Source organism: Cervus canadensis, chromosome 31 (genome assembly GCF_019320065.1).
Source record: "Cervus canadensis isolate Bull #8, Minnesota chromosome 31, ASM1932006v1, whole genome shotgun sequence".
NCBI classification, from domain to species: Eukaryota; Metazoa; Chordata; class Mammalia; order Artiodactyla; family Cervidae; genus Cervus; species Cervus canadensis.
Genome location: NC_057416.1, coordinates 19,346,035 through 19,369,033, shown reverse-complemented (window position 1 = coordinate 19,369,033; position 22,999 = coordinate 19,346,035). Strand labels below are relative to the sequence as shown.

The 22,999-nt window shown below is 36.8% G+C and overlaps 1 protein-coding gene and 1 long non-coding RNA gene across 3 annotated transcripts in view; one reads left to right on the top strand and one right to left on the bottom strand.

Moving 5' to 3' along the window:
* Positions 1-11,245, top strand: part of LOC122432555 — a 55,573-nt gene extending 44,328 nt beyond the window's left edge. Inside the window, exons 3-4 of the long non-coding RNA XR_006266873.1 lie at positions 2,890-3,009; positions 11,002-11,245. This is a non-coding gene — a long non-coding RNA (uncharacterized LOC122432555). The remainder of the gene's footprint in view (positions 1-2,889; positions 3,010-11,001) is intronic.
* The window catches only part of MSR1 (macrophage scavenger receptor 1), a 76,143-nt gene that overhangs the window by 43,902 nt on the left and 9,242 nt on the right, over positions 1-22,999 (bottom strand). For both annotated transcript variants that reach the window (XM_043454567.1, XM_043454568.1), the window contains exons 3-7: positions 22,257-22,370; positions 16,000-16,409; positions 9,417-9,603; positions 5,742-5,822; positions 2,913-3,002 (exon numbers count right to left, since the gene is read on the bottom strand). In XM_043454567.1, coding sequence (XP_043310502.1) covers positions 2,913-3,002; positions 5,742-5,822; positions 9,417-9,603; positions 16,000-16,409; positions 22,257-22,370 — 882 coding nt within the window. The remainder of the gene's footprint in view (positions 1-2,912; positions 3,003-5,741; positions 5,823-9,416; positions 9,604-15,999; positions 16,410-22,256; positions 22,371-22,999) is intronic.

The following is a 22,999-nucleotide window of genomic DNA, read 5'->3' as shown; positions in this document are numbered from 1 at the left end:
GAATTTGCTATGGTCTATAGCTTTAGACACTCCTAAGAAAGACCATAACTCATTCTTAGAATCAGACTTTGAATGGATTCCAAGAGAAGTAAATTATTTACATTGCTGGAAAATCTAGTTCATTTAAACAGGTTCTATTAAGACTCCTTTAGGGATTTTAAATATATGTAAGGTTACACATCAATTAAATCTTCCAAGCTCTCTTCAGTAAACCTGTTGGGATGATAAATGCTCTATAAACCTGGGATGGATCAAGAAGAAAGTCTTCCCTTTTTCTGCTTATATGTGTATATTTTATCAGTTAAGGACTGTATCTTAATTACTTCTCACTCCCTTGTACCAAGCATTGTCCCTTGTGTGTGTATATGTTTATATATATGGGAGGAGGGGACTTAATACGTGTGGAAGAAAGAGGGCAGGGTGGGGAAGAAAAGGAGAGCAGGAGAGAAAATAGGAGAAAATAAATAGGGTTGCTTTTTTTAAAAACTGTTTGCTTGGAAATCTGATAATGCTTTGACATCACTCAGATAGTCCAGGCTGTCATTATTTAGAAGATGACAATTAGCAGATTTTATTTCTAATTTTATTACTCTTTGGACTCTTGTATGGAAGGACTCATTTAGTGTTTTAATCTGAAGTATAACTTAACTAGTACCAGGCACTGCTGCTCACATTTCTAGCAAATTTGAATCTTTTAATAAGCAAGGGATATCCTGAGAATATCTTTGGTCAGGGATTTATTACCTCTGTACAGAGTTACTGTTTCTCCACATTTCTTTACTGGAAATGGGGTTCTCAAACTGTGATCCCTGGATCAGTGCCATCACTATTACCTGGAAATTTGTGTAGAGTAAACATTCTTGGGGGAATCCAATTCTTAACCTACTGTATTAGAAACTCTGGAGTTGGAGCCCAGGAACCCAGTAAGTTCTTTTAACAGGGCCGTACAGGTGATTCTAATGCCTGCTGAAGCCTGAAAACCACAGACAAAAATGGAATTCTAAGCATCTTTAGGCCAGCTCCCATAGAACTTTCATTAACACCTTGTCCTGCTGTATGGAATTAATCACTCTACTTCCTACTTCCACAGCTTCCAGCTCCCATTACTTCTGTCCGACTGTACAAATGTTTATTACTTACCACTTGGCAATATAGCTAATTGCTTCTACATTTTTCTGCCCCTGTTCCCTTCTAAAATTTCTGTGCAAAGTTCACAATTCAAACTTAGGCTACTGGCATAAGGAGTAGAAATAATATCATAGTGTATGCAAATTGTAACAGGCCCGAGCATGTCCATTATTAGGTACTAATAAAGTAACATCCGCTAGATCATCGAAAAAGCAAGAGAGTTCCAGAAAAGCATTTATCTCTGCTTTACTGATTATGCCAAAGCCTTTGACTGTGTGAATCACAACAAACTGTGGAATACTCTGAAAGAGATGGGAATACCAGACCACCTGACCTGCCTCTTGAGAAAGCTGTATGCAGGTCAGGAAGCAACCGTTAGAACTGGACATGGAACAACAGACTGGTTCCAAATAGGAAAAGGAGTACATCAAGGCTGTATATTGTCACCATGCTTATATAACTTATATTCAGAGTACACCATGAGAAATGCTGGGCTGGAGGAAGCACAAGCTGGAATCAAGATTGCCAGGAGAAATATCAATAACCTCAGATATGCAGATGACACCACCCTTATGGCAGAAAGTGAAGAAGAACTAAAGAGCCTCTTGATGAAAGTGAAGGAGGAGAGTCAAAAAGTTGGCTTAAAGCTCAACATTCAGAAAACTAAGATCATGGCATCTGGTCCCATCACTTCATGGGAAATAGATGGGGAAACAGTGGAAACAGTGGCTGACTTTTATTTTTCTGGGCTCCAAAATCACTGCAGATGGTGACTGCAGCCATTAAATTAAAAGACGCTTACTCCTTGGAAGAAAAGTTATGACCAACCTAGACAGCATATTAAAAAGCAGAGATATTACTTTGTCAACAAAGTTCTGTCTAGTCAAGGCTATGGTTTTTCCAGTGGTCATGTATGGATGTGAGAGCTGGACTATAAGGAAAGCTGAGTGCAGAAGAATTGATGCCCTTGAACTGTGTTGTTGGAGAAGACTCTTGAGAGTCCCCGGGACTGCAAGGAGATCCAACCAGTCCATCCGAAAGGAGATCAGGCCTGGGTGTTCATTGGAAGGACTGATGTCGAAGCTGAAACTCCAGTACTTTGGCCACCTGATGAGAAGAGCTGACTCATTGGAAAAGACCCTGATGCTGGGAAAGATTGAGGGCAGGAGGAGAACAGGACGAGAGAGGATGAGATGGTTGGATGGCATCACCAACTCAAAGGACATGGGTTTGGGTAAACTCCGGGAGCTGGTGATGGACAGGGAGGCCTGGCGTGCTGTGGTTCATGGGGTCGCAAGAGTCGGACATGACTGAGCGACTGAACTGAACTGATACAGTAGGAGGCAAATTATCTTACAAAGGATAGGATTTCAGGTCTACCTGTGTTTTGCTAATTATAACTTAAGAGGATTTGAAGGTTTTGGTTAAAGGGGGGTTAATATTGTTTATTAATATTGGTTATTTGGCTAGTATTTTGCTTTTTTGTTTTCTTTGCCAGTCTTCCACTCTTTATTCTATGATAGATGGTGATTTACAGTGGTGTGAAGTTGATAGATCCTCTTTGTGGTTTTATATTAAACTGTTTTCCTTTAGTAAATAGAAGCCTTGCTCACATGGTCAGAAATCAATTTCAAAATGTTTCAGATCACAAAATAAACTTCATGTAACTGCTACTGTCCATACCATGATAACCATTGTTTTTGTGATCTAAGAAGTTGAAAGGAATATCAACGATCTGGTGTTTATTTTCATGTTCTATAGAGAGAATTGCATTATCAGAATACCTGGCTTCCCGGTCTTCCCCACTGGTCCTGGGAATCCTCGACTTCCAGGAAAACCAAAGAGCCCCCGATCACCTTTAAGACCTGGAGGACCTACATGGTAAATGAAGGGGGGAAAAAAACACACTAGTAATAGTTCATTTTTCATAACAATTTGAGAAAATAATGAAGCAATCTAATTTCACTAATGGATATGAAAGAGGTGAATCTCCAAATGGAGGAATAATGTCTTTCCTAAAATTTCATGTGCAGAAATTGATAGATGAAATCAACAGTAAGTGGAAAAACATTAGTGCATACACAGCAGATATTCAATAGGTAACATATTGTTAATAGAAATAAAAACACACGAGGAAACAAATCTTAAAGCTTTAATTAGAAGGTTTATGTAGTCTAATCAGGAATCTTCAAATGGCAGGATTTTGCTGTGGCTGAAGTGATAACTTTGAAATGTAAGCTAAACATTGGATTTTTAACATTTGTCCCAGAAAAATCACAACTCAAGCAATGGGAAATATGAAAGAATACTTATTAAAAAAAAACTAGGTACTAGTGAAGGAATATATTACTCTGTCTTGCATGCTCTTGTTTATACCTACTCCATTTTAATCCCAAACAATAATGTAACTGTGTGTGTACATGTGTCTCCCAGGCACAGGGAAAGTATTCAGTAAAAAAATTTTTTTAATAAATTTTAAAGTAAAAAGTCATAGGTCATTCTCCCTGACATACTGCCAAGGAAATAGCACACTGAAATTATTTTTTATTATATCATTTAAGATAAAGCACAGTTTATCCACATAATATCCACCCCAGTATAAGTAACAATTATAATATATTTACTATATTGATTATTTAAAACTACTAAGATAAACAATGGACTCCAATATCCTTGCCTGGGAAATGCCACAGATAGATGTGCCTGGAGGGCTGCAGTCCATGGGGTTGCAAAGAGTTGGACACAACTTAGCAACTGAACATTAGGATAAACACTTATTTTTCTCAGACTTTCATATCGTGGTTGAGTGTCAAGCTGAGTTTACTGGGCTTAACTGCATGTATATGTGGGGTTTTAATAAACCTGCTTAAATCAGAAAGTAGAATTATCAAGACAGTCCATTATATACTTTTAAGCTCCTGATTCTAGTTCTACACATGAGACAAATAGGCAATGTGGCAAAGAACAAAACAGAATGCAGCAATTAGGTAGGAGAGATGCCTTATAACTTGAATACTTTTGCTGCAGTGCACCAAATCAAATGGCAACCTAATAATCTAAGAGAGTCAGTTTATCACTCCCACAGTGAAATCTGCTTCTCTTTAGAGGGGCCAGATAATGCTTGTTTGTACCATACACGAGCAGTACCAATAGCCACAGACTAAAGCCTCACTTAAAGAATTAAAGCAGCTTTGCAATGTTATCTGTTTATTGTATTAACAAAAGCTGAAACTTTTAAATCCCTCTTTCTATTTCATACATCCATAGTTCTGAAACAGCTGCAAAAGATGTTCCCAAGATGAAGCTTTGGACAGCAAGTTGTAGCCCAGACTGAACTTTTATGGTTGAGTTATAAAGCTTTGACAATTGCAATTTGTAACAGAGGAGCTGACAGACCTTTGACAATAGCCACTCTGGCAGATAACATAACACTGGTTACTTCCCTGCTCATGACATTAACACACCATTGCTAAGATCTGCCAGGTGCTAGTCAAGTGGAAAGACTTTTCTGAATAAAGGCTCTTAACTGGTATTACATTCAAATGCACAGCAACAATTCACCTTATACATATATTTTTTTTTCTTTAAAGGAATTTAAAAAATTTTTTAAAAACTGTAAACGTTATATACTAGCTTTTTAAGCTCTATGATATAAAGGGCAGGCTTGTGTCAAATTCATGCTTTTCATTTTTAAAAACTGTTTTTCTGATGTAAGCTGGGCTGGTCGATACATTGATCAGAAAGAAGGACATTTTATATAATCAAAAGACAGAAAAATAAGATGAAATCCTTAGTATTTAGGTATTTTGGGAGAGGGCAGAACAAACCATTCTAGTTGTAATTAGACTGTGCAATGTACTCCCCACCTTCAAAAGTCATACAGGTATTTGATTTTGAGCCAAGAATAACAGGGTGATCATGTTCTTGTTATTATCTTCTTTATTTTTTTGAGAGCAAAGAAAGTTCATGATCTTTCTCTTTTCCTGTATTCTATTATCTTCTTTCAAAATATTGCTTTCAAGTTTACAAAATAGACTGAAGAAAGTAATTTGAAACATTTTGCTCCAAGTAAGATACAGAGAGTAACTGACAGCAAAGGTAAAACTCATCCGTATTCTAGTCAATATTTATATTGAAACTGCAGAGGTTTAAGCAGGTATGTTCAGTTAAGGACCATATAAGGAATATGATCCAATTCACCTTTGACTCATTTTTTTTTGGTATCTTGAAAACCAGATGACTTGTAAATATACTCAACGTGAAGATAGTTTTCATATTTTCCTTCACCTGTGACTTCAAACTAGTTCTGCCAAATACTGTGTGCAGTCAGTGATATAGACAGCCCTCCCTAGAATTAACAAACAACCTCATGTTGTTAATGTTCTTCAAAAATGAAGAATCAGTGCTTACCATTCTGAACATAGAGGTGATGAAGCTACCCGAACACTTAATATGCCCTCAATACACACACACACACTCACACACACATGCACACACACACACGCACACACACCTCACAGAGAACCAATCAAATATCTCAACCCTCCTCCTCATACATGGCTGTATACTACTCAGCTCTGTGGTACATAATGAAGTAGTTACTATTACCATACCTATTGGACCTGGGATGCCTGGTAGACCAATGTCTCCAGCAGGGCCTCTATCTCCTTTTTCTCCTGGAGGTCCAGGAGGACCTTTAAAAAAATAAATGACAATTACTGATCTTAGTTTTAAAGCAAAGATAAAATAAATTTGTCACCTGTCAAGACAGTTACATAGGTAAATCCAAAGCCTTTTGTTTGTTGCACAGTTACACAGAATGAACGAGACTGACCATCCTGGATGGAAGCAGTGTAGCCAGCCATTGAGTAGTACAAAAAGATAGCCCTAAACCAGACAGCCTGATTACGGATTAAATACTTATGTGTGCTGAGCACTGCTCTGCGTTCTCAGATCCTGGCGGCAGAGAGAGACACTGAGTCAATGACAGGACAAGTCCACATTAGTATTGTGTACCTACTGGGAATGAAACCCAGCGCCCCTAAAACTGAGTTCCCCTGCCGAATTTATGATTAACCTCTCTACCCAATATTTTATACCCCTTTTGTCTTACCCATGCTCCCCTCAGGACTGAGGAGCATCAAAGAAAAGGGGGATTTAAATCAAGCAGGATCTTTGGGACTTATCCAGCCCAACGCTTTCCAGGTCCCCTGTTTCTTGTTTGTAGAGAAAAGTCTTTAGTTTCCTAGGCCTTCCTTGAGCCCCAGTCAGCAGGCACAAGCAGCTAACAATGAGACAAGTGAGGGGGTGCAGACAGAAAGCAGTAGTCCAGCAAGGTAGCTTCAAGTTCAGAGTCCTAGTTCCCCCCCAACAATACATGTAAGGATCTGACACATGTCTGAGTTGATCTGCAGACACCAAGCTGCTCATGGAGGTGGAGGGTGCTGACTATGTGCAGACCACTAGCACGGAGACGCCGGATTCATTGGAACCAGAAGGTTGATGATTAAGTTTCTGGGAACATCTCCCTGTTACCTCACCACCAGGCAGATTTCACTATATTAAGTTAGATGTTCTGTGGGAAATGCACAAGTAGAGTCATGTGTGGTACTGTCAAAAGAAACAGAAACCCACACGAAGTAGATAACCAAAAACCGTATTGTTGAAAATGATACCCTTGGGTATTTGTTAGAGAGATGCACATCAGCACAAGGAGCAGTGGTCGAAAAGGCTTGATTGAGGAGGTAGGACTGGAGTGGACTTTGAAGAATAGGTAGAATGAGAAGAAAGAGAATTCTGGATAAGTGGGAGAGATGTGGGGAAAGACAGTAAAGTGAAAATGAGTAAAGGAATAACTTTTCAAGTATAATATTAAGTAGAATCCCAAGATGGATATAGATGTTATAAAATAAGATGGAGGTTGCAGGGGAAATTTTGACTGCTTGGCATGGCAATAATTGCCATGTGTCCCCCACGAGCCTGATCAACACTGATTAAGCCACTTGAATTTTCTGTGTCCAAGAAACAGATGGCATTATGTCCCTCTTCTTTATAGAGTGCCATAGGACAAGTATTAATCTCTTCCTTTAAAGCAGAACACTTAGCAAATGCTTTTTTTTTTTAATTCCAAGAGGAAGAAATGAACCTGGATATATCACAGAATAATTACAAGGCAATGTTTTAAAAGAAGCATTTTTAACTTCCATGGTTCAGCCACGTAACCCAAGGACAATACATAGTCATAGTTAGCGTCACTGGTTAAACAGCACTCGTTTACAAATTGTGATCAGGTGGGAAGATATAAGACCTGAAATATTCTAAGAAGGGGCTACATAAATAAAGATAATCTCATGAGTAAGTATATTCTGTCCATTTTCTTTGCTTCTTTTGAAACACTTTCCCCTGCTTTTCTTCATTTTCCTGAACTGTTTCTGATTTTGCAAGGTCCAAATTGGGTTTTAGGACCTTCCTTCCCTGATAACTTAATTTTCCAAATAGCCGTGGCACATTTTCCATTTCAATGGCACATTGTCCATTTTCCTTCATATACACCACTAGGCTTTAATGTTTTATTGCATTTTCATTACAATAATAACTCTACATTTTATAGGAAGGGTAAAAGCCTAGACAAAATGAGGAAAATCTAATTCATAATTCTATCATCTTAAGAGAACAACCACTAACATTTATATTTTCTATTTGTGTTGTGTATTTTTTTGCCTCTTTGCTTTTTTTAAAATATAATCATCACATAAATTACATACCACTGGGCATTAAATAGCTGTAGCAACAACTAGCAAGTTCTTGTAAACTATAGCTTAATGTAGGAAACATATTTTTAGGTGTCCACAAGCGATGTCCTGGTTCTATGTCAATGGGAACCCATGCACCCTCCTATTCCTGCAGCAAGTACTTCTTCCCAACGAAGGGGTTTTAACCCCACAAATGTGAACATGGCTACAGTTCATTCATCTCTGCACAGTGACGAGAGAGCAGGAAAGTAGGCCAGAAAGACTCAATTTGCAGCTTGAATTTTGCTGAGCAAATTGAAGGGAAGCAAATCTACAGTACTCCAGGATGAATTTTGAAAAAAAGAGTGCATACGCAAAGGCTGTGATTCAGTGACAGGGCCCTAAACCAAGACAGACATCTCAGGAAAAACTATACAGTGTGAGACAAGAAACAAGGGACACAGACTAACTGTGGACTCTTAGCCTCTGAGATTAAGAGTTTTCACCATTTCTTTAATAACTCAATATTCAAAAAACTAAGATCATGGTACCCAGTCCCATCACTTTATGGCAAACAGACGGGAAACAATGGAAATAGTGACAGACTTTATTTTCTTGGGCTCCAAAAATCACTGCAGATAGTGACTTCAGCCATGAAATTAAAAGACACTTGCCCGTTGGAAGAAAAGCTGTGACCAACCTAGACAGCATTTTAAAAAGCAGAGACATTAGTATGCCAACAAAGGCCCATCTAGTCAAAGCTATGGTTTTTCCAATAGTCATGTATGGATGTGAGAGTTGGACTATAAAAAAAGCTGAGAACCGAAAAATTGATACTTTTGAACTGTGGTGTCGGAGAAGACTCTTTAAGAGTCTCTTGGACTGCAAGGAGATCAAATCGGTCAATCCTGAAGGAAATCAGTCCTGAATACTCATTGGAAGGACTGATGCTGAAGCTGAAACTCCCAACACTTTGGCCACCTGATGTGAAGAACTGACTCATTGGAAAAGACTCTGATGCTGGGAAAGATTGAAGGCAGGAGGAGAAGGGGATGACAGGATGAGATGGTTGGATGACATCACGACTCAATGGATATGAGTTTGAGTAAACTCAGGGAGTTGGTGATAGACAGGGAAGCTGGCGTGCTGCAGTCCATGGGGTTGCAAAGTCAGACATGACTGAGTGACTGAATTGAACTGAACTGATAGCTGATTAACAGTGTTGTGATGGTTTCAGGTGAACAGTGAGGGGACTCAGCCACACACACACGTGTATACACTCTCTCCCCAACTCCCCTCCATGCAATCTGCCACATAACACTGAGCGGAGTCCCCTGTGCTATAAAGTAGGTCCCTATTGGTTATCAGTTTTAGATACAGCAGAAGACAGTTACCTTAACACATCTGAAAAGACCCCAAGACTCCTTCCTCTGGATATTTGTAATAAATATATGCTCCAAAACTGTTCGAAAACTATAGAATTCCCAATACCAAATTTCTACATGTATCACTACATCCTAGTATATAATTTTCTGGAGGAATGAGAAGATACTTTACCTTGGAATAAAGTGATATTTTTCAATGTCTGAGAATGTTCCCAATCCTTCAGCCTCAGATCATTAGTGATATTATTCAACAGTTTCACTTCCCCTTTTATTTCCTGTTCCAAATGCACTTGTTTTTCATCTAGAGACTTAATTTCTGCTGATGCATTGTATACACGCTCCTCTAATTTACGCATCTCCTGTGAAACACAAGCCAACATCTGCAATTTCTGTTACACACACAATTATCAAATATATAAGTTTAAGAAGCCCTACAAGTCAGATTTTTTTAAAATGGATAATATTACAATAATATTATGGAACAAGAATATGGAAATTAGAGAACAACTTTAAAACAGTAATTCTTTGGTTTTGAAGCATTTCCTCTTTTAACTGAATGGCTTATTTCTACACTCTGCCAGAAAAAAAAAGGTTAAATATATATATTATATATATCTTAGACATGCTTCTATTCCTAAATATCTACATGTCAAAACGCTAAAACTAAAATAAAATTTAAAACTTGGCATATGGTTTTAAATTCATTTGAAGTTAAACTCTTTATACTGTACTTGAGTAATTCCAATTCTATAAACTCAATAGATTTGTATACTAAATTGTTTTACAGCAATAGCAAAGCTTAATGTCATAATTCTCAGTGGTAATGAACATTAAGGATAGCTTTTCAGATTTGATAAAATCTCAACTAGCATGTTAACAATATCTTATGTTCACATGTTTTGCCTCTGTATTTGAGATTTCATTATTTTATGTTTTCAAATGTACATATAGATTGTGGGCATTTACACATATGCACGCATATCTGAAGAATATGAACGAAAGAGATGGCATCATGTTCTGGATGATGACTTTATTTTTCACTCAATAATATATTAAGAATATTTACCTATTAAAATATTTAGATACTGCTTTATTTGCTATAATTTAGTAGAATTATATTGTATGTTTCATAATTTGATTCCTACTGATAAAGAGTTTTGAGATGCACATAAATAATGCTGCAATGAACACAATTTTATATGTATCTACATATTTATACAAGTACTTTTATAGTACAGTTTCCTGGAAGTGGATCTGATCAAAGGGACTAAATATAAAAATTTTTGTTCACCACTGCCATACCACCCTATAAATACACAGGACCATTTTTTTACAAAACTCTTACTTAATGTATCTGAATGCCTACTTTTTGCACTCAAACCCTAGGTATCATCAATGCATTTAATTTTTCAGAGTAAGAGTAGACACAATAAAATCTTGTTCTATTTGCTTTTCAAATTGTGATGAGGTTAAGTCTCCAGTTGTAAAGTTTTAGACAATATTTTTTTTTATTACTTTTCCTTTCAAGTCATTTCCTGGGTTTTCCTTTGGGAGCTAGGCTTTCTCTTTCCAGGGTACCTAACTTTCTCATCTATCTTGGTAGCCTTTTCTATTTCTCTGTTCTACTTACCTTGTGTCCTCTGTCTTCATGGTATAATTTATACTTTTCTAATGACTTCTATGTTTAATTGCTAATAAATTCTCATTTCCCAATTGCACAAAGAAATAAATCAGTGGTGTACTGTTCCTTAATCCAGGTATGAAAAGAAAATTTCACCTCCCTTGACTGGACTGGACAAGTTGAAATAAGAGGGTCAAAAGTGTCACCTAAAGCCTTTGGAAAGAAATGCAAGTATACCCAGATCTGCCTGTACAAGAGTACAGCACTCAAATAGAGAGACGTCGGTTTTTATCACTCTGACTGTGCCTGCCTTCCCTCATCCAAAATCTTGTTCTAGATTAAGATGTCTCTACCCTCTGCTGCCTCCCTCCCCGTTTAGTCTTTTCTGTACAATATGGTACATATATACATGAAATAATGAACATGGATGTTTTATAGAGCATAAGGACATGATAAATATGCTCGACATCATTGATGTGGCTGCAGATTGCTCCAGCTGTCAGGGAGTTCCTGATATCCACAGAGAAAAGGTCAAGGGACTAGTTGGTGACCTTGCTCCCTAAACCTTAGGAGTCACCCATGTTTTTCATACCTAAAGCTGAGGCTGCCTTTTCCCCCTTCTTTGAAAACTCTATACAGTGCTCATATTAACCACACTTTACTTGAAATAGGTTTTATTGGGAAGAGAGAAAGTTCATTTGATATATCTTTAAAAGTCCTGTATAGCAAGAGTCCCCAGCTGACAGCATCTAATGCCTGACAGTCTGAGGTGGAACTGATGTAATAATAATAGAAATAAAGTGCACAATAAAAGAATCATCCTGAAACCAATTCCATCACCCCCTATCCAAGGGAAAATTGTTTCCCACAAAACCACCCCTGGAACTAAAACGGCTGGGGACTGCTGCTATACAGTAACCCCACACACTGTCCATCTACCACCAGTGGCTCTGCTAGAAACAAGCATTTAACTTTGCATTCTTACAGTCCTTTCTATGTAAAACAGAGATAATAAATCCCATCTCTCTCTTTTATTTAGTCAGTATTCTTCTTTCTTTCAAATTAATGCTTGGTCTATCCTTGATAAACATTACGCTGGTATTACTTATAAGCCTTTTATTCAAACAATTACTGATTGAGGCATTTATTTAATTTACTTATTCCTGCATTGGGCTAAAGATTCAAAGATGAATCTAACTGTTTTAAGCGATGGGAACAAGATTGCAAATACTATTTTCAGTGAGCAAGCACACATGCACACACACACACTAGCACTGACCTAGATTTCAAATCTCTGCAAATGACTACTGTCTTACAAAAAACGGCTTTAAAAAAATTAACCTTGCAAGTACCTCCTTTCCCTTGTACCTCCATCTCTAATGCTGGGACCACTTCCAAAACGGAAGTGCAATCTATTCCAACTCAATGATCAATTATTACCAGATTCCGACTGCTTCTATTACATATCATTTCCAGGCATCCTGGTGGCTCAGACGGTAAAGAATCTGCCTGCAATGTGGGAGACCTCGGTTCAGTCCTTGAGTTGGGAAGATCCCCTGGAGAAGGGCAAGGCGACCTACTCCTGGAGAATCCTGGAGGATCCTGGAGAATCCCCACAGACAGAGAAGCCTGGAGGGCTACAGTCCATGGGGTCGCAAAGAGCCAGACACAGCTCTAAGCACACACACATGTATCATTTCAAACATGTTCAGCACTTCTACTATCTTCCAAATGGTTTCCAATTTGGTTTTAAATCTTCATTTATGTGGGTTTATGAAAATGATGAAAATGGAAGTTGCTCAGTCGTGTCCGACTCTTTGTGATCCCATGGACTGAATTCTCCAGACCAGAATACTGGAGTGGGTAATTGTTCCCTTCTCCAGGGGATATTCCCAACCCAGGGATCAAACCCAGGTCTCCCCCTTTGCAGGTGGATTCTTTACCAGCTGAGCCAGTTCATATATAATCTATAATCTCTGAGGACTTGGGGACATTACCAATATCAAGTAAATTCTTATTCTTTCATTGTGTCTGTCTTCTTTTTCTTCTCACCCTGTTTCACTGCCCCTCTGATCTTCAGTTTAGTTCAGTTGCTCAGTCGTATCTGACTACTTGTGACCCCATAAACTGTAGCACGCTAGGCTTCCTGTTTATTACCAACTCCCGAGTGAGTGATACCATCCAACCATCTCATCCACTGTTGTCCCCTTCTCTTCCTGCCTTCAATATGTCCCAGCATCAGGGTCTTCTCCAATGAGTCGGCTCGTCACATCAGGTGGACAAAGTATTGGAGCTTCAGCTTCAGCATTAGTCCTTTCGATGAATATTCAGGACTGATTTCCTTTAAGATGGACTGGTTGGATCTCCTTGCAGTCCAAGAGACTTTCAAGAGTCTTCTCCAACACCACAGTTCAAAAGCAACAATTCTTCAGTTCTCAGCTTTCTTTATGGTTGAACTCTCACATCCATACATGACTACTGGAAAAACCATAGTTTTGGCTAGATGGACCTTTGTCAGCAAAAGTAATATCTCTGCTTTTTAATATGCTGTCTAGGTTGGCCAATGGAGAAGGCAATGGCAACCCACTCCAGTACTCTTGCCTGGAAAATCCCATGGACGGAGGAGCCTGGTAGACTGCAGTCTATGGGATCGCTAAGAGTCGGACACGACTGAGCGACTTCACTTTCACTTTTCACTTTCATGCATTGGAGAAGGAAACGGCAACCCACTCCTGTGTTCTTGCCTGGAGAATCCCAGAGATGGGGGAGCCTGGTGGGCTGCCGTCTATGGGGTCGCACAGAGTCAGACATGACTGAAGCAACTTAGCAGCAGCAGCTGCAGCTAGGTTGGCCATAGCTTTTCCTCCAAGGAGCAAGCGTCTTTTAATTTCATGGCTGCAGTCACCATCTGCAGTGATTTTAGAGCCAAAGGAAATAGTCTGTCACTGTTTCCATTGTTTCCCCATCTATTTGCTATGAAGTGATGGGACCAGGTGTCATGATCTTATTTTTCTGAATATTGAGTTTTAAGCCAACTTTTTAACTCTCCTCTTTCACTTTCATCAAGAGGTTCTTTAGTTCCTCTTAGCTTTCTGCCATAAGGCTGGTGTCATCTGCATATTTTGCGGTTATTGGTATTTCTCCTGGCAATCTTGATTCCAGCTTGGGCTTCATCCAGCCCAGCATTTCGCATGTTGTACTCTGCATAGAAGTTAAATAAGCAGGGTGACAATATACAGCCTTGATGTACTCTGTCCTCAATTTGGAACCAGTCCATTGTTCCATGTCCAGTTCTAACTGTTGCTTCTTGACCTGCATACAGATTTCTCAGGAGGCAGGTGAGGGGTCTGGTGTTTCCATCTCTTTAAGAATTTTCTACTGTTTGTTGTAGAACACAACAGTAAACTGTGTAAACACAGTCAGGTTTTAGAGTAGTGAATCTTGTTTGCACACAAAGTTTGTTTGCAAAGTTTGTTGTAGAACACAACAGTAAACTGTGTAAAACACAGTCAGGTTTTAGAGTAGTGAATCTTGTTTGCACACAAAGTAATATTTCTTCTCCTGTCCTCTTTCCCTCATATTTAATCAGTTTCTAGTCCCAAAGCTGATATTTTATTTTCCTCTGTCTCTCAAGGTTCTCATCCCTGTGGACACTTTCTTATTTGTGCACTCTTTCTAAACCCTCCATAGCCTGAGTGCTTGATGTTCCAATAACATTTGCATATGCTTAGATACTTATTAACCACGGGGGAGAGAGTAACAGTCAGTATTTGGAAGATGTGACAGGGATACAACACGGACTATCAAGGCTGGCATTGGGATGAGGTTCACCGATGGAATTTCTATATTTAAACAGCAATGTCATTGTCCTCTCAGTGATTGCATCTTACAATAAATATAAAAATGTGCTTTCTTAACCTGTTTAATCTGTTCTCTAGTCAATAATTTAGTTGGTTTTCACATGATGTTAAAACTTCAGAGGCTTTTCTTTGCTCTCTAAAAGAGACATCCGTTTAAAAATTCATCACCACTGCATAACACTGTATCTATATAGCAAACAACATCATTAAGATGTGGTCCATTTAAGTAAAATATACTACAAAGATGGCAGCCTTACTGAGCTAATGGTGGAAATTTTACACATTTCACATTATGATCTTAGGGCATGTAATATGAAGATTAATTTTTTCACACAAGTAATAAAGCTTTATCCATGAGCTTATTTTTTTCACAAATTGAACAATTATAATTACCTAACAACAAAAAAATCCAGTTCTGAACTAAACAACTTGCTTCTTAATTTCTTTCTCCTCAATACAAAGTAACCCAGAGGGCTGGCCACAGAATAGTTTAGGGCAAAGCTGAGAAAAATTATGATCCATGGGTCAAAGTCTATTTTTGTAAAGAAAGACTTATTGGATCACATTTTCACTCATGTGTCTACCTACTGTGTATGACTACTCTAGTGGTAGAGTTGAGAAATTGCAAAAGAGACCATGTGGTTCCCAAAGTCTAAGAGTCACATCTGGGCCTTTGCAAAAATACTTTGGCTAGCAAGTGGTCTAGAAGATGTCTTGCTCTCTTGTGTTTGATCCTGTGATGGAAACAAGATGTTGATGCATTATTCAAACTCTAATTCTTTACTTATAGTTATCTATACACATAAAAATTTAGCAATACTTCTTGGGAGTGACAAACTATTTTAAAATTTAGATTTTACAATTTACCCATGTAAATAAGGTTTTCATTCTTTTCATGATGGAGAAATTCTGGGTTTCTTTTAAAATTTGCAAAAACTGTGTCTATCTGTCCAAATATGCTAAGATAATATACCAATTCTAATGGGTTTAGAGACTCTCAAGAGGCATTCTGAAAGTATTTATAAAATTAAAACATGCTAACAGAGTCTATATTTGATGAAAAACAAACAAAACTCCCTCTTTGGCTGGGAATTTGGAACAGGCAGTAGGTAAATCCATTTGGAACTTTCTGGTGAGACTGCAAGAGATATCAGGTTAAGTAGAATGATGTGAAAACAGTTTTGCAACTTCGTCTCTGCCCTGGACTATCGGAGGAGATAGGTTACAGATGGATTCACTCCCAGCATATGACTTTCCAGTACAAAAACTCTTACCTCTTGTTGTTTAAATGCATGCTCCTGGACTCTGCCAGTCAGTGTTTCAATACTGAGCTGCAAATCAAGTAATGTGGTGTTCAGACCTACTAATGACTTGGAGATATCACCTATGATATTCTCATGTCCCTGGATGGAGGAAAGTAAGGAATTTAGCTGGAAAAGAACATCGTTAAATCTCTGATCAGTTGTTATGCTGAAATTCTGGAAATTCTTAGAATCTAGGAGATTGGCTTCATTGTCTGAAAGATACTGGATTCTCTTTTCCATGTTGCTCATGCGTTCCATCACGACTTCTCGAAATCTCATTTCATCTTCACTGCCATTTCCTCTGCCTTCCAGACTTGGAGATACATCTGCATTAACTGAACCAACTGTGCAATTCTTCATTTCCCATCTCAGGAGCTGAGCTGCATATTTAAGTAAAAATAAAGAGAGTCATGCCCTGTATCCTTAAATGCATCCACTGTTCCATTCCACATCACTTCATCCTAAGCTAACATTCTGAATGCTATCCTAAATCAGGTGTTTGTTTTAAACATACAAAGTATGAACCAAAGTAGGCAGAGTGCTGGGAGGGAAACAGTCTCCTTTTCCTATTTTACATTAGAATTTATTCCACGGTTAAGTCATTCTTTCTGACTTGCTGCTTAGATGAATCTTCTGGGTCGCCACATCTGGCTATGAGAGCAAGAGTAAATGCTACAGATTATGAAGTGCACTGTATCCTGGTCCTCAGGTGTGCTGTTAGGATAAGATGAGATAATGCTTAACACAGTGTCTGCAGTAAACATGTTGAATATGTTAGCTATTATGAAGATAAATGATGATGTGACAAAAACAATATGTAGCAAAAGTAGAAATATTAGTGTTATCCATTGTATGAATAAATTGTTGGCTCATCTTCCTTATGCTATCACTAAGCTACCAGAGAGTTATCACTTTCAGTTTCTGCAGATCTAATTTATTGTTGGTAAAGCATAAAATTGGATAAAAAAGTTTTTTAACTTAAAAAAATACTGTTCTTTCAAGACTCCTCTAAAATATATATTTGTAGAGGAAAATTTAGAAAATATGAGTAATGAAAATAATTTACCATTAATCTCATGGTGCAGAATTAAGTGCTAACATTTTAGTATATGCATATTAGATTTCTGAGTCCACTATCATATTATTATTATACAATCAAGAGCTTATATATAATTTGGAAACTAACTTTCAATTAGCATCTATCATAAAGACCCTTGCATATTATTTAATATTGTTTTACAAAACAATTTGAATAACCACATTGTATTCTATGTGTGGTTTTGCCAGATTTAACAAAACCCCTATATATTGCTTCTATTTCTACTAATATATTCAACACTTCGATGAACCATCTTATGAGCAATTATTTCCTGAATATAAAAATTCTATTAAATGGTGTTTGGGGCATAGAGAGCTGCTGATATATATTTACAAATGGGCATATGTTCTCTAAATAAGCTAATTATCCTTCTGAAAGGATCTAGAGCAATATGTTTATAGTTTCAAAAATGAAAAGTATAAATATTACTTTTGCCGATAAAAATAATACATAATTGTACACCATGAAGAAAATGTTAAGCACCATTTTATTCCTAGTTAATGATGGTTAAGATTTTATTGTTTCATCTCTCTCTGTATATATCTATATGATTTGTACCTTTTATCTACATATATATCAGTCTTTTATCCATATTAATTTGAATACATAAGACTTTACATATTTGGCCATTATTGAGCAGTAAAGAGTAACTTTGTATGGTTTAAAAGTATATCTATATAAACAGCAATAACTGACCTGTCAATTTTCTTTAAAGTGATATGGCAATAGTTATTTATTAGCTTTACAGGTTTTTGAGACTTAACTGAGGTAACACATGAAAAGCCCTGAATTAAAAAAAAAAAAAGAAAAGCTCTCAATTCCACCCTAAGCTCAGGGTACCTGTTATACAAATGAGAGCTTGGTGTTTATGTAGGAACAAGCTGCCCAATTCTGGAATCTAGTCCCACTCCTTAGTTACTAACTAGGTTACTCTGAGCAAGTTATTTTTCTTCTTCTTAATTAGGCTTCCCCAAAGACCTAAAAGTAATAACTGTCTTATAGTGGTGCTGAGAATGAATGAGATAAGGCATGTAAATCCCGTAGCACACAGATGGCACATATGAAAACTACTCAAATAAAAGTGCCTTATCTTTGAAAGTTATTATCTTAGTTACAGAGTCTTCAACACCGTCACTTAAAGAAGGTGTTTGATGACACCTGTCATTGTAGCTCTTATTAAGCATTAAACTACATATTCAATTACATCACAATTAAAAAAAATCATATTATATGTTCCTAGTTATAGTCTCTTTAAAATTAGCTTATTTGAATTAGTAAAATATGTGACTATGTTTTGATACAATCCACAACAGACAGAGGCCATATTGAGTGTACATTATTTTATCAATAATTTGGACAAAATAGTATTTTTCTTAGTTAGATCTCATAACATTTATTAAATTAAGTGTAGAGAGCAAGTTTGGGGTTGACAGCTTCATTTATGCATTTGCCAGTTCCATGATTTATTTATTGAGTACCTACTATATATAAAGTACTGCTCAAGCAACTCTGGGAATAGCAAACTGACTGGGAATGGAATTTGACTTTAACAATCAGAAACCCTAACTAACAATATTTGCAAAATTATTTCCAAGTTAGCCCTTAAATTTTTCTCTTATAATGATTACTGCTTTTTCAGATAGCAGTTAATAATTCAGGCTCTAGACGGGAACTGCCTAGATTAGCCATTCTTGTTCTTTCCTTCATAAACTGTGCCCTTGAGCAAATTAATCAGGCTATCATTTCACTACCTTATAAATGGGATACTACTAGTTAGTGTTTAAATAATTAAATGAACTGATATATGTAAAGTGCTCAGATCTTTCCCTGGCACATAATGCACATTTGATACTTTTCATTTTTTAATTATTATTAATATTTTGGATTCAATATCTGCATGCCCAATACTAATACAAGGGGGAGTTAATATTATGTAATATAAAAAATTGGGATGAAGTTGGGTGCTCCATGAGAAAGATAGTATCTGTACTTATCTTAATAGGCATATTGATTTAATTACTCAACCATATAATTTTTACTTTCACTAGAAATTCTTTTTATTTCATAGGGATAAAGCAAAATCTCTTCATAGTGTAGAAAGGGAAGACTTGATTTGATAAAATTTCATGTGACCAAAGATTTCTCTTCAATATCAAGTTCAACATGAGCTGATACTAAAGGCTACTTTTTGCTTATAGATTTAAAAATGCAATATTGTTTGTTTTCCCAAATCCTGAGTGAAACCTAATTTAATCCTTACTTTCTTTAAAAACGTTTAACTATGATACAGATGATACAAATACGAGTACCACAAATCTAGGTATGGAATGCTAGAGTTCATATTTTCAAATGTTCATTTCTTTCATTATCATCAGAGAGATGGTATTTTGTGACTTTTCTATCTTACATTTGAAAGGAGACAAATTTTATGACTTGTACAATAGGGAGAGAGTTATATTTGACCTTACAGATCACATATACTCTTCCATGTTGGCAATACCTTCTTCTACCAAAAATTTGTATTATTTTGAGCTCAAGGATCTTCCATTTGTCAGCAATTTGTATACATTAACCTTAGGCTTAACCTTATCTTATTCTTCAGAGACATTACTATATACTGTTATACTGTAACAGAAATGTAGTAGCTTCTTGGAAAAAAGGTAGCTTGTGGAGAAGACTATAATTAAGAAATATTTTTCAATACATAAGACACTTTAGCTTTCATGCACAACATTTTATTTCATCTACTGATTTATATTTGCCAAAACAGAATAATTTCTATCATTTCAGGGATATATTTTCTCTACATTTGAAATTTTTTATATTATGTAGAGTTAATGTATTGCATTTCAGCTTTCTTTTGGAAAAATTCTGACCTACAACTTACAGCTGTAAATGGATAGTCAATTGTTTATTATTCAAGTATGATAAACACAGGAGATCTAAATTCTGGTGAATTGGGGTGCTAATGTGAACTTGCAAGATTTGAACACATTTAGCTTTTTGTCGGTATTAATAGTACATGCTACAGTCTAAGGAAACAAACTACTTCAGGTCAATCATTGTCAACCCTAGAACAAGTGTGTTGACTTGGTAGCATTTTCTAACAGCCCACAGATTTTGAACCTGGTTAGAACCCTGATATTTTCAAACTTCAGTTCACATTGTGCCTGGGCCGAGTAGAAAGAAGTTGCATTCCTGGAGGCTGGTTCTGCAGGCCATGGTTTACATAAAAGTGATGAAGGTGAGGCACTCAGTCGTGTCCAACTCTTTGCAACCCCATGGACTACATACAATCCATGGAATTCTCCAGGCCAGAATACTGGAGTGGGTAGTCACCCCCTTCTCCAGAGGATCTTCCCAACCCCAGGATCGAACCCAGGCCTTCCACATTGCAGGCAGATTCTTTACCTGCTGAGCCACCAGGGAAGTCCAAGAATACTGGAGTGGATAGCCTATTCCTTCCCCAATGGATCTTCCCAACCCAGCAATCAAACCGGGGTCTTCTTCGTTGTAGGTGGATACTTTACCAGCTGAACCACCAAGGAAGCCCCATAAAAGTGATGAAATTATGCAAATTCTAACTGGCTGACAGCTAATGATCCCAAACAATAATGCATCTTTCAGTTAAGCACTTGAAACTGGTAAGCATAAACGTAAACAACACATAGATAACCTGGTTTATCAGGAAGTTGTTGTTTAATGACAGACACATCAGATTCTTTTACTTAAATGGTTGTGGTTCGTTTGATTGGTTGATTGGTTGTGGTTGATTATTGTTTTTGACATCCAAAATAGTATTTGACTTTTACATATGGAAAATATTTTCCTGGCTAATGTTACAACAAGCTAATTTTTTAGTGGCCAATCATATTTTGTCCTAAACACCTGAATGAACTGGGAGATAGTAGACCACAAAGGACAGGAGTCAGGAGTCATGGTAGGAACTTCAATTCCATCACTGAACAGTTTTCTTTTGTGGATGATGAGGGTAAGCATATGTCTGTCCAAGGGTAACTGTGCAGTGTCTTAAGATAATCTGTGGAAAATGTATAGCCCAGGGCCTGAACAGAGTAAATGCTCAAAAATGTTATAAAAATATTACAGTCATTGTTGCTTTCATTATCATTTCTTCCTTAGTACAATTTTGGTTCTATCTTGGAATATCCTTTTGACAGAGGAGGTATGGCCTTATATTAGGAGCATTTCCTTGTTAAGCTGATTAGTATGCACACAAAAACACATCTTCCTCCAAGCCTATCTCTTATTCAAGCATATGTCTAGACATTTTGTCACTCCCAGAGAAAAAGGGAGCTACAAGGCAAATAAATTCAAATGTCAATCAAATCCCTCAAAAATGGTCCTGAGGGAAATAATGTTTATAAATTTGCTTGAGTTACATGCAAGCTATCCACCCCTGTATAAACTCTTTAAATGTATCCCTAATTCCAGCCAAACTCTTCAAGACAAATACATACCTAAAAAACATCATGTAGGACCCAAGCAAAGTGTTCTATTTTTTTGTTTGTTTGTTTGTTTGAAAGGATGCTATCAGTTTATTTTTAGAGAGGTTTTAAATAAAACCCTCATGAAATATGTGACCATATAAAGGACAAATATTGCTGAGGGACAGGTCATTAGTTTCTGAGGTTTCCTCTGAAGACTTGTAGGGATACTTCTTTCTGCTCTCAATACTAGGAATAAAAGTATTTTTCCAGAACAACTGGCTTGTTTTTATATTTTAGGCATCGCTGATATGAACAATCAGGTTTATATCTTCACATTTGCAACTAGAATGCTTACCATGAAATGTATGATGCACCATTAGAACTTCCTAGGACTCCAGATGATAACATTGCTGAAATGGTCAATTCTTTCCATCTTCCCTTTACATATTCATATTTTTATCTTAAAGTTCCATTTTCTATGCTATTTATTTATAGGTTTTTTTATGCAATAACTTTGCAGAATCTGTTTTTTTCATGAAATAAATTTGAGGAACATTTTTTGATCTGAAGTTCAAATTCTTACGAATTTGCCATATACCAAAGACTGAATACTTCTTTCTGCTTCTGCGGTAAATAATTTACTAGATGAGTTGCTGAGTTTCAGAACTAGAGTACTGTACCTGCCACTATGCCAATGATGGGCACGAGAACTACAAACACAATGAGATAAAGGGTGATCAGTGCAGCTTTATAAGACTTCATCCTCTCTTGAAGAGTTGGGCCATTTTTAGGACCTAAAAAACAAAAGTCCAACCTCCTGTTAGAGAACTTACTCATCTTACTTAATTAAAACTTTCAAAAATCTCCAATTATATGGTTAGTATCAAACCTACTGGAATAAAAAAGGAACCAAGAAATAGGTTCTCATTTATTCAGCAGAAAGTAAAAGGGACAGCCAAAAGGAGAAGTCAATACAGAAATCGCTGTGGACATTTGATTTATCCACTAACTAAACATCCAGGACAAAGTTACTATCTTCTCCAAGCTGTACTTGTCTCATTGGATGCATTCATTGGTAAATTTTAATACTGATACCATACCAAAACACACACAAACATAAATTTTATTCTTCTGTTTCACATGGGAATGTGAACATTCTGGATGAAAATAAAGTTCCTCAAGCAGTTATATATTAATAATTATATATATTTTTTCAGATTTTAAGTGAGACAAGAAAAACATTACTTTTGATGGTAATTATGCAAATTTTCTTTTCTCATTCTACCTCAATAGTTTTGTATTTGGAGGCCTCTTATGATTTGAATACAAGTTGAAAAAAAAGAAATAACAAAATTCACACTTTGATTAAACTTTGGAATGGATCAGTAAAGCCCGTCCTCTGGATATTTCAAAATATACCAAT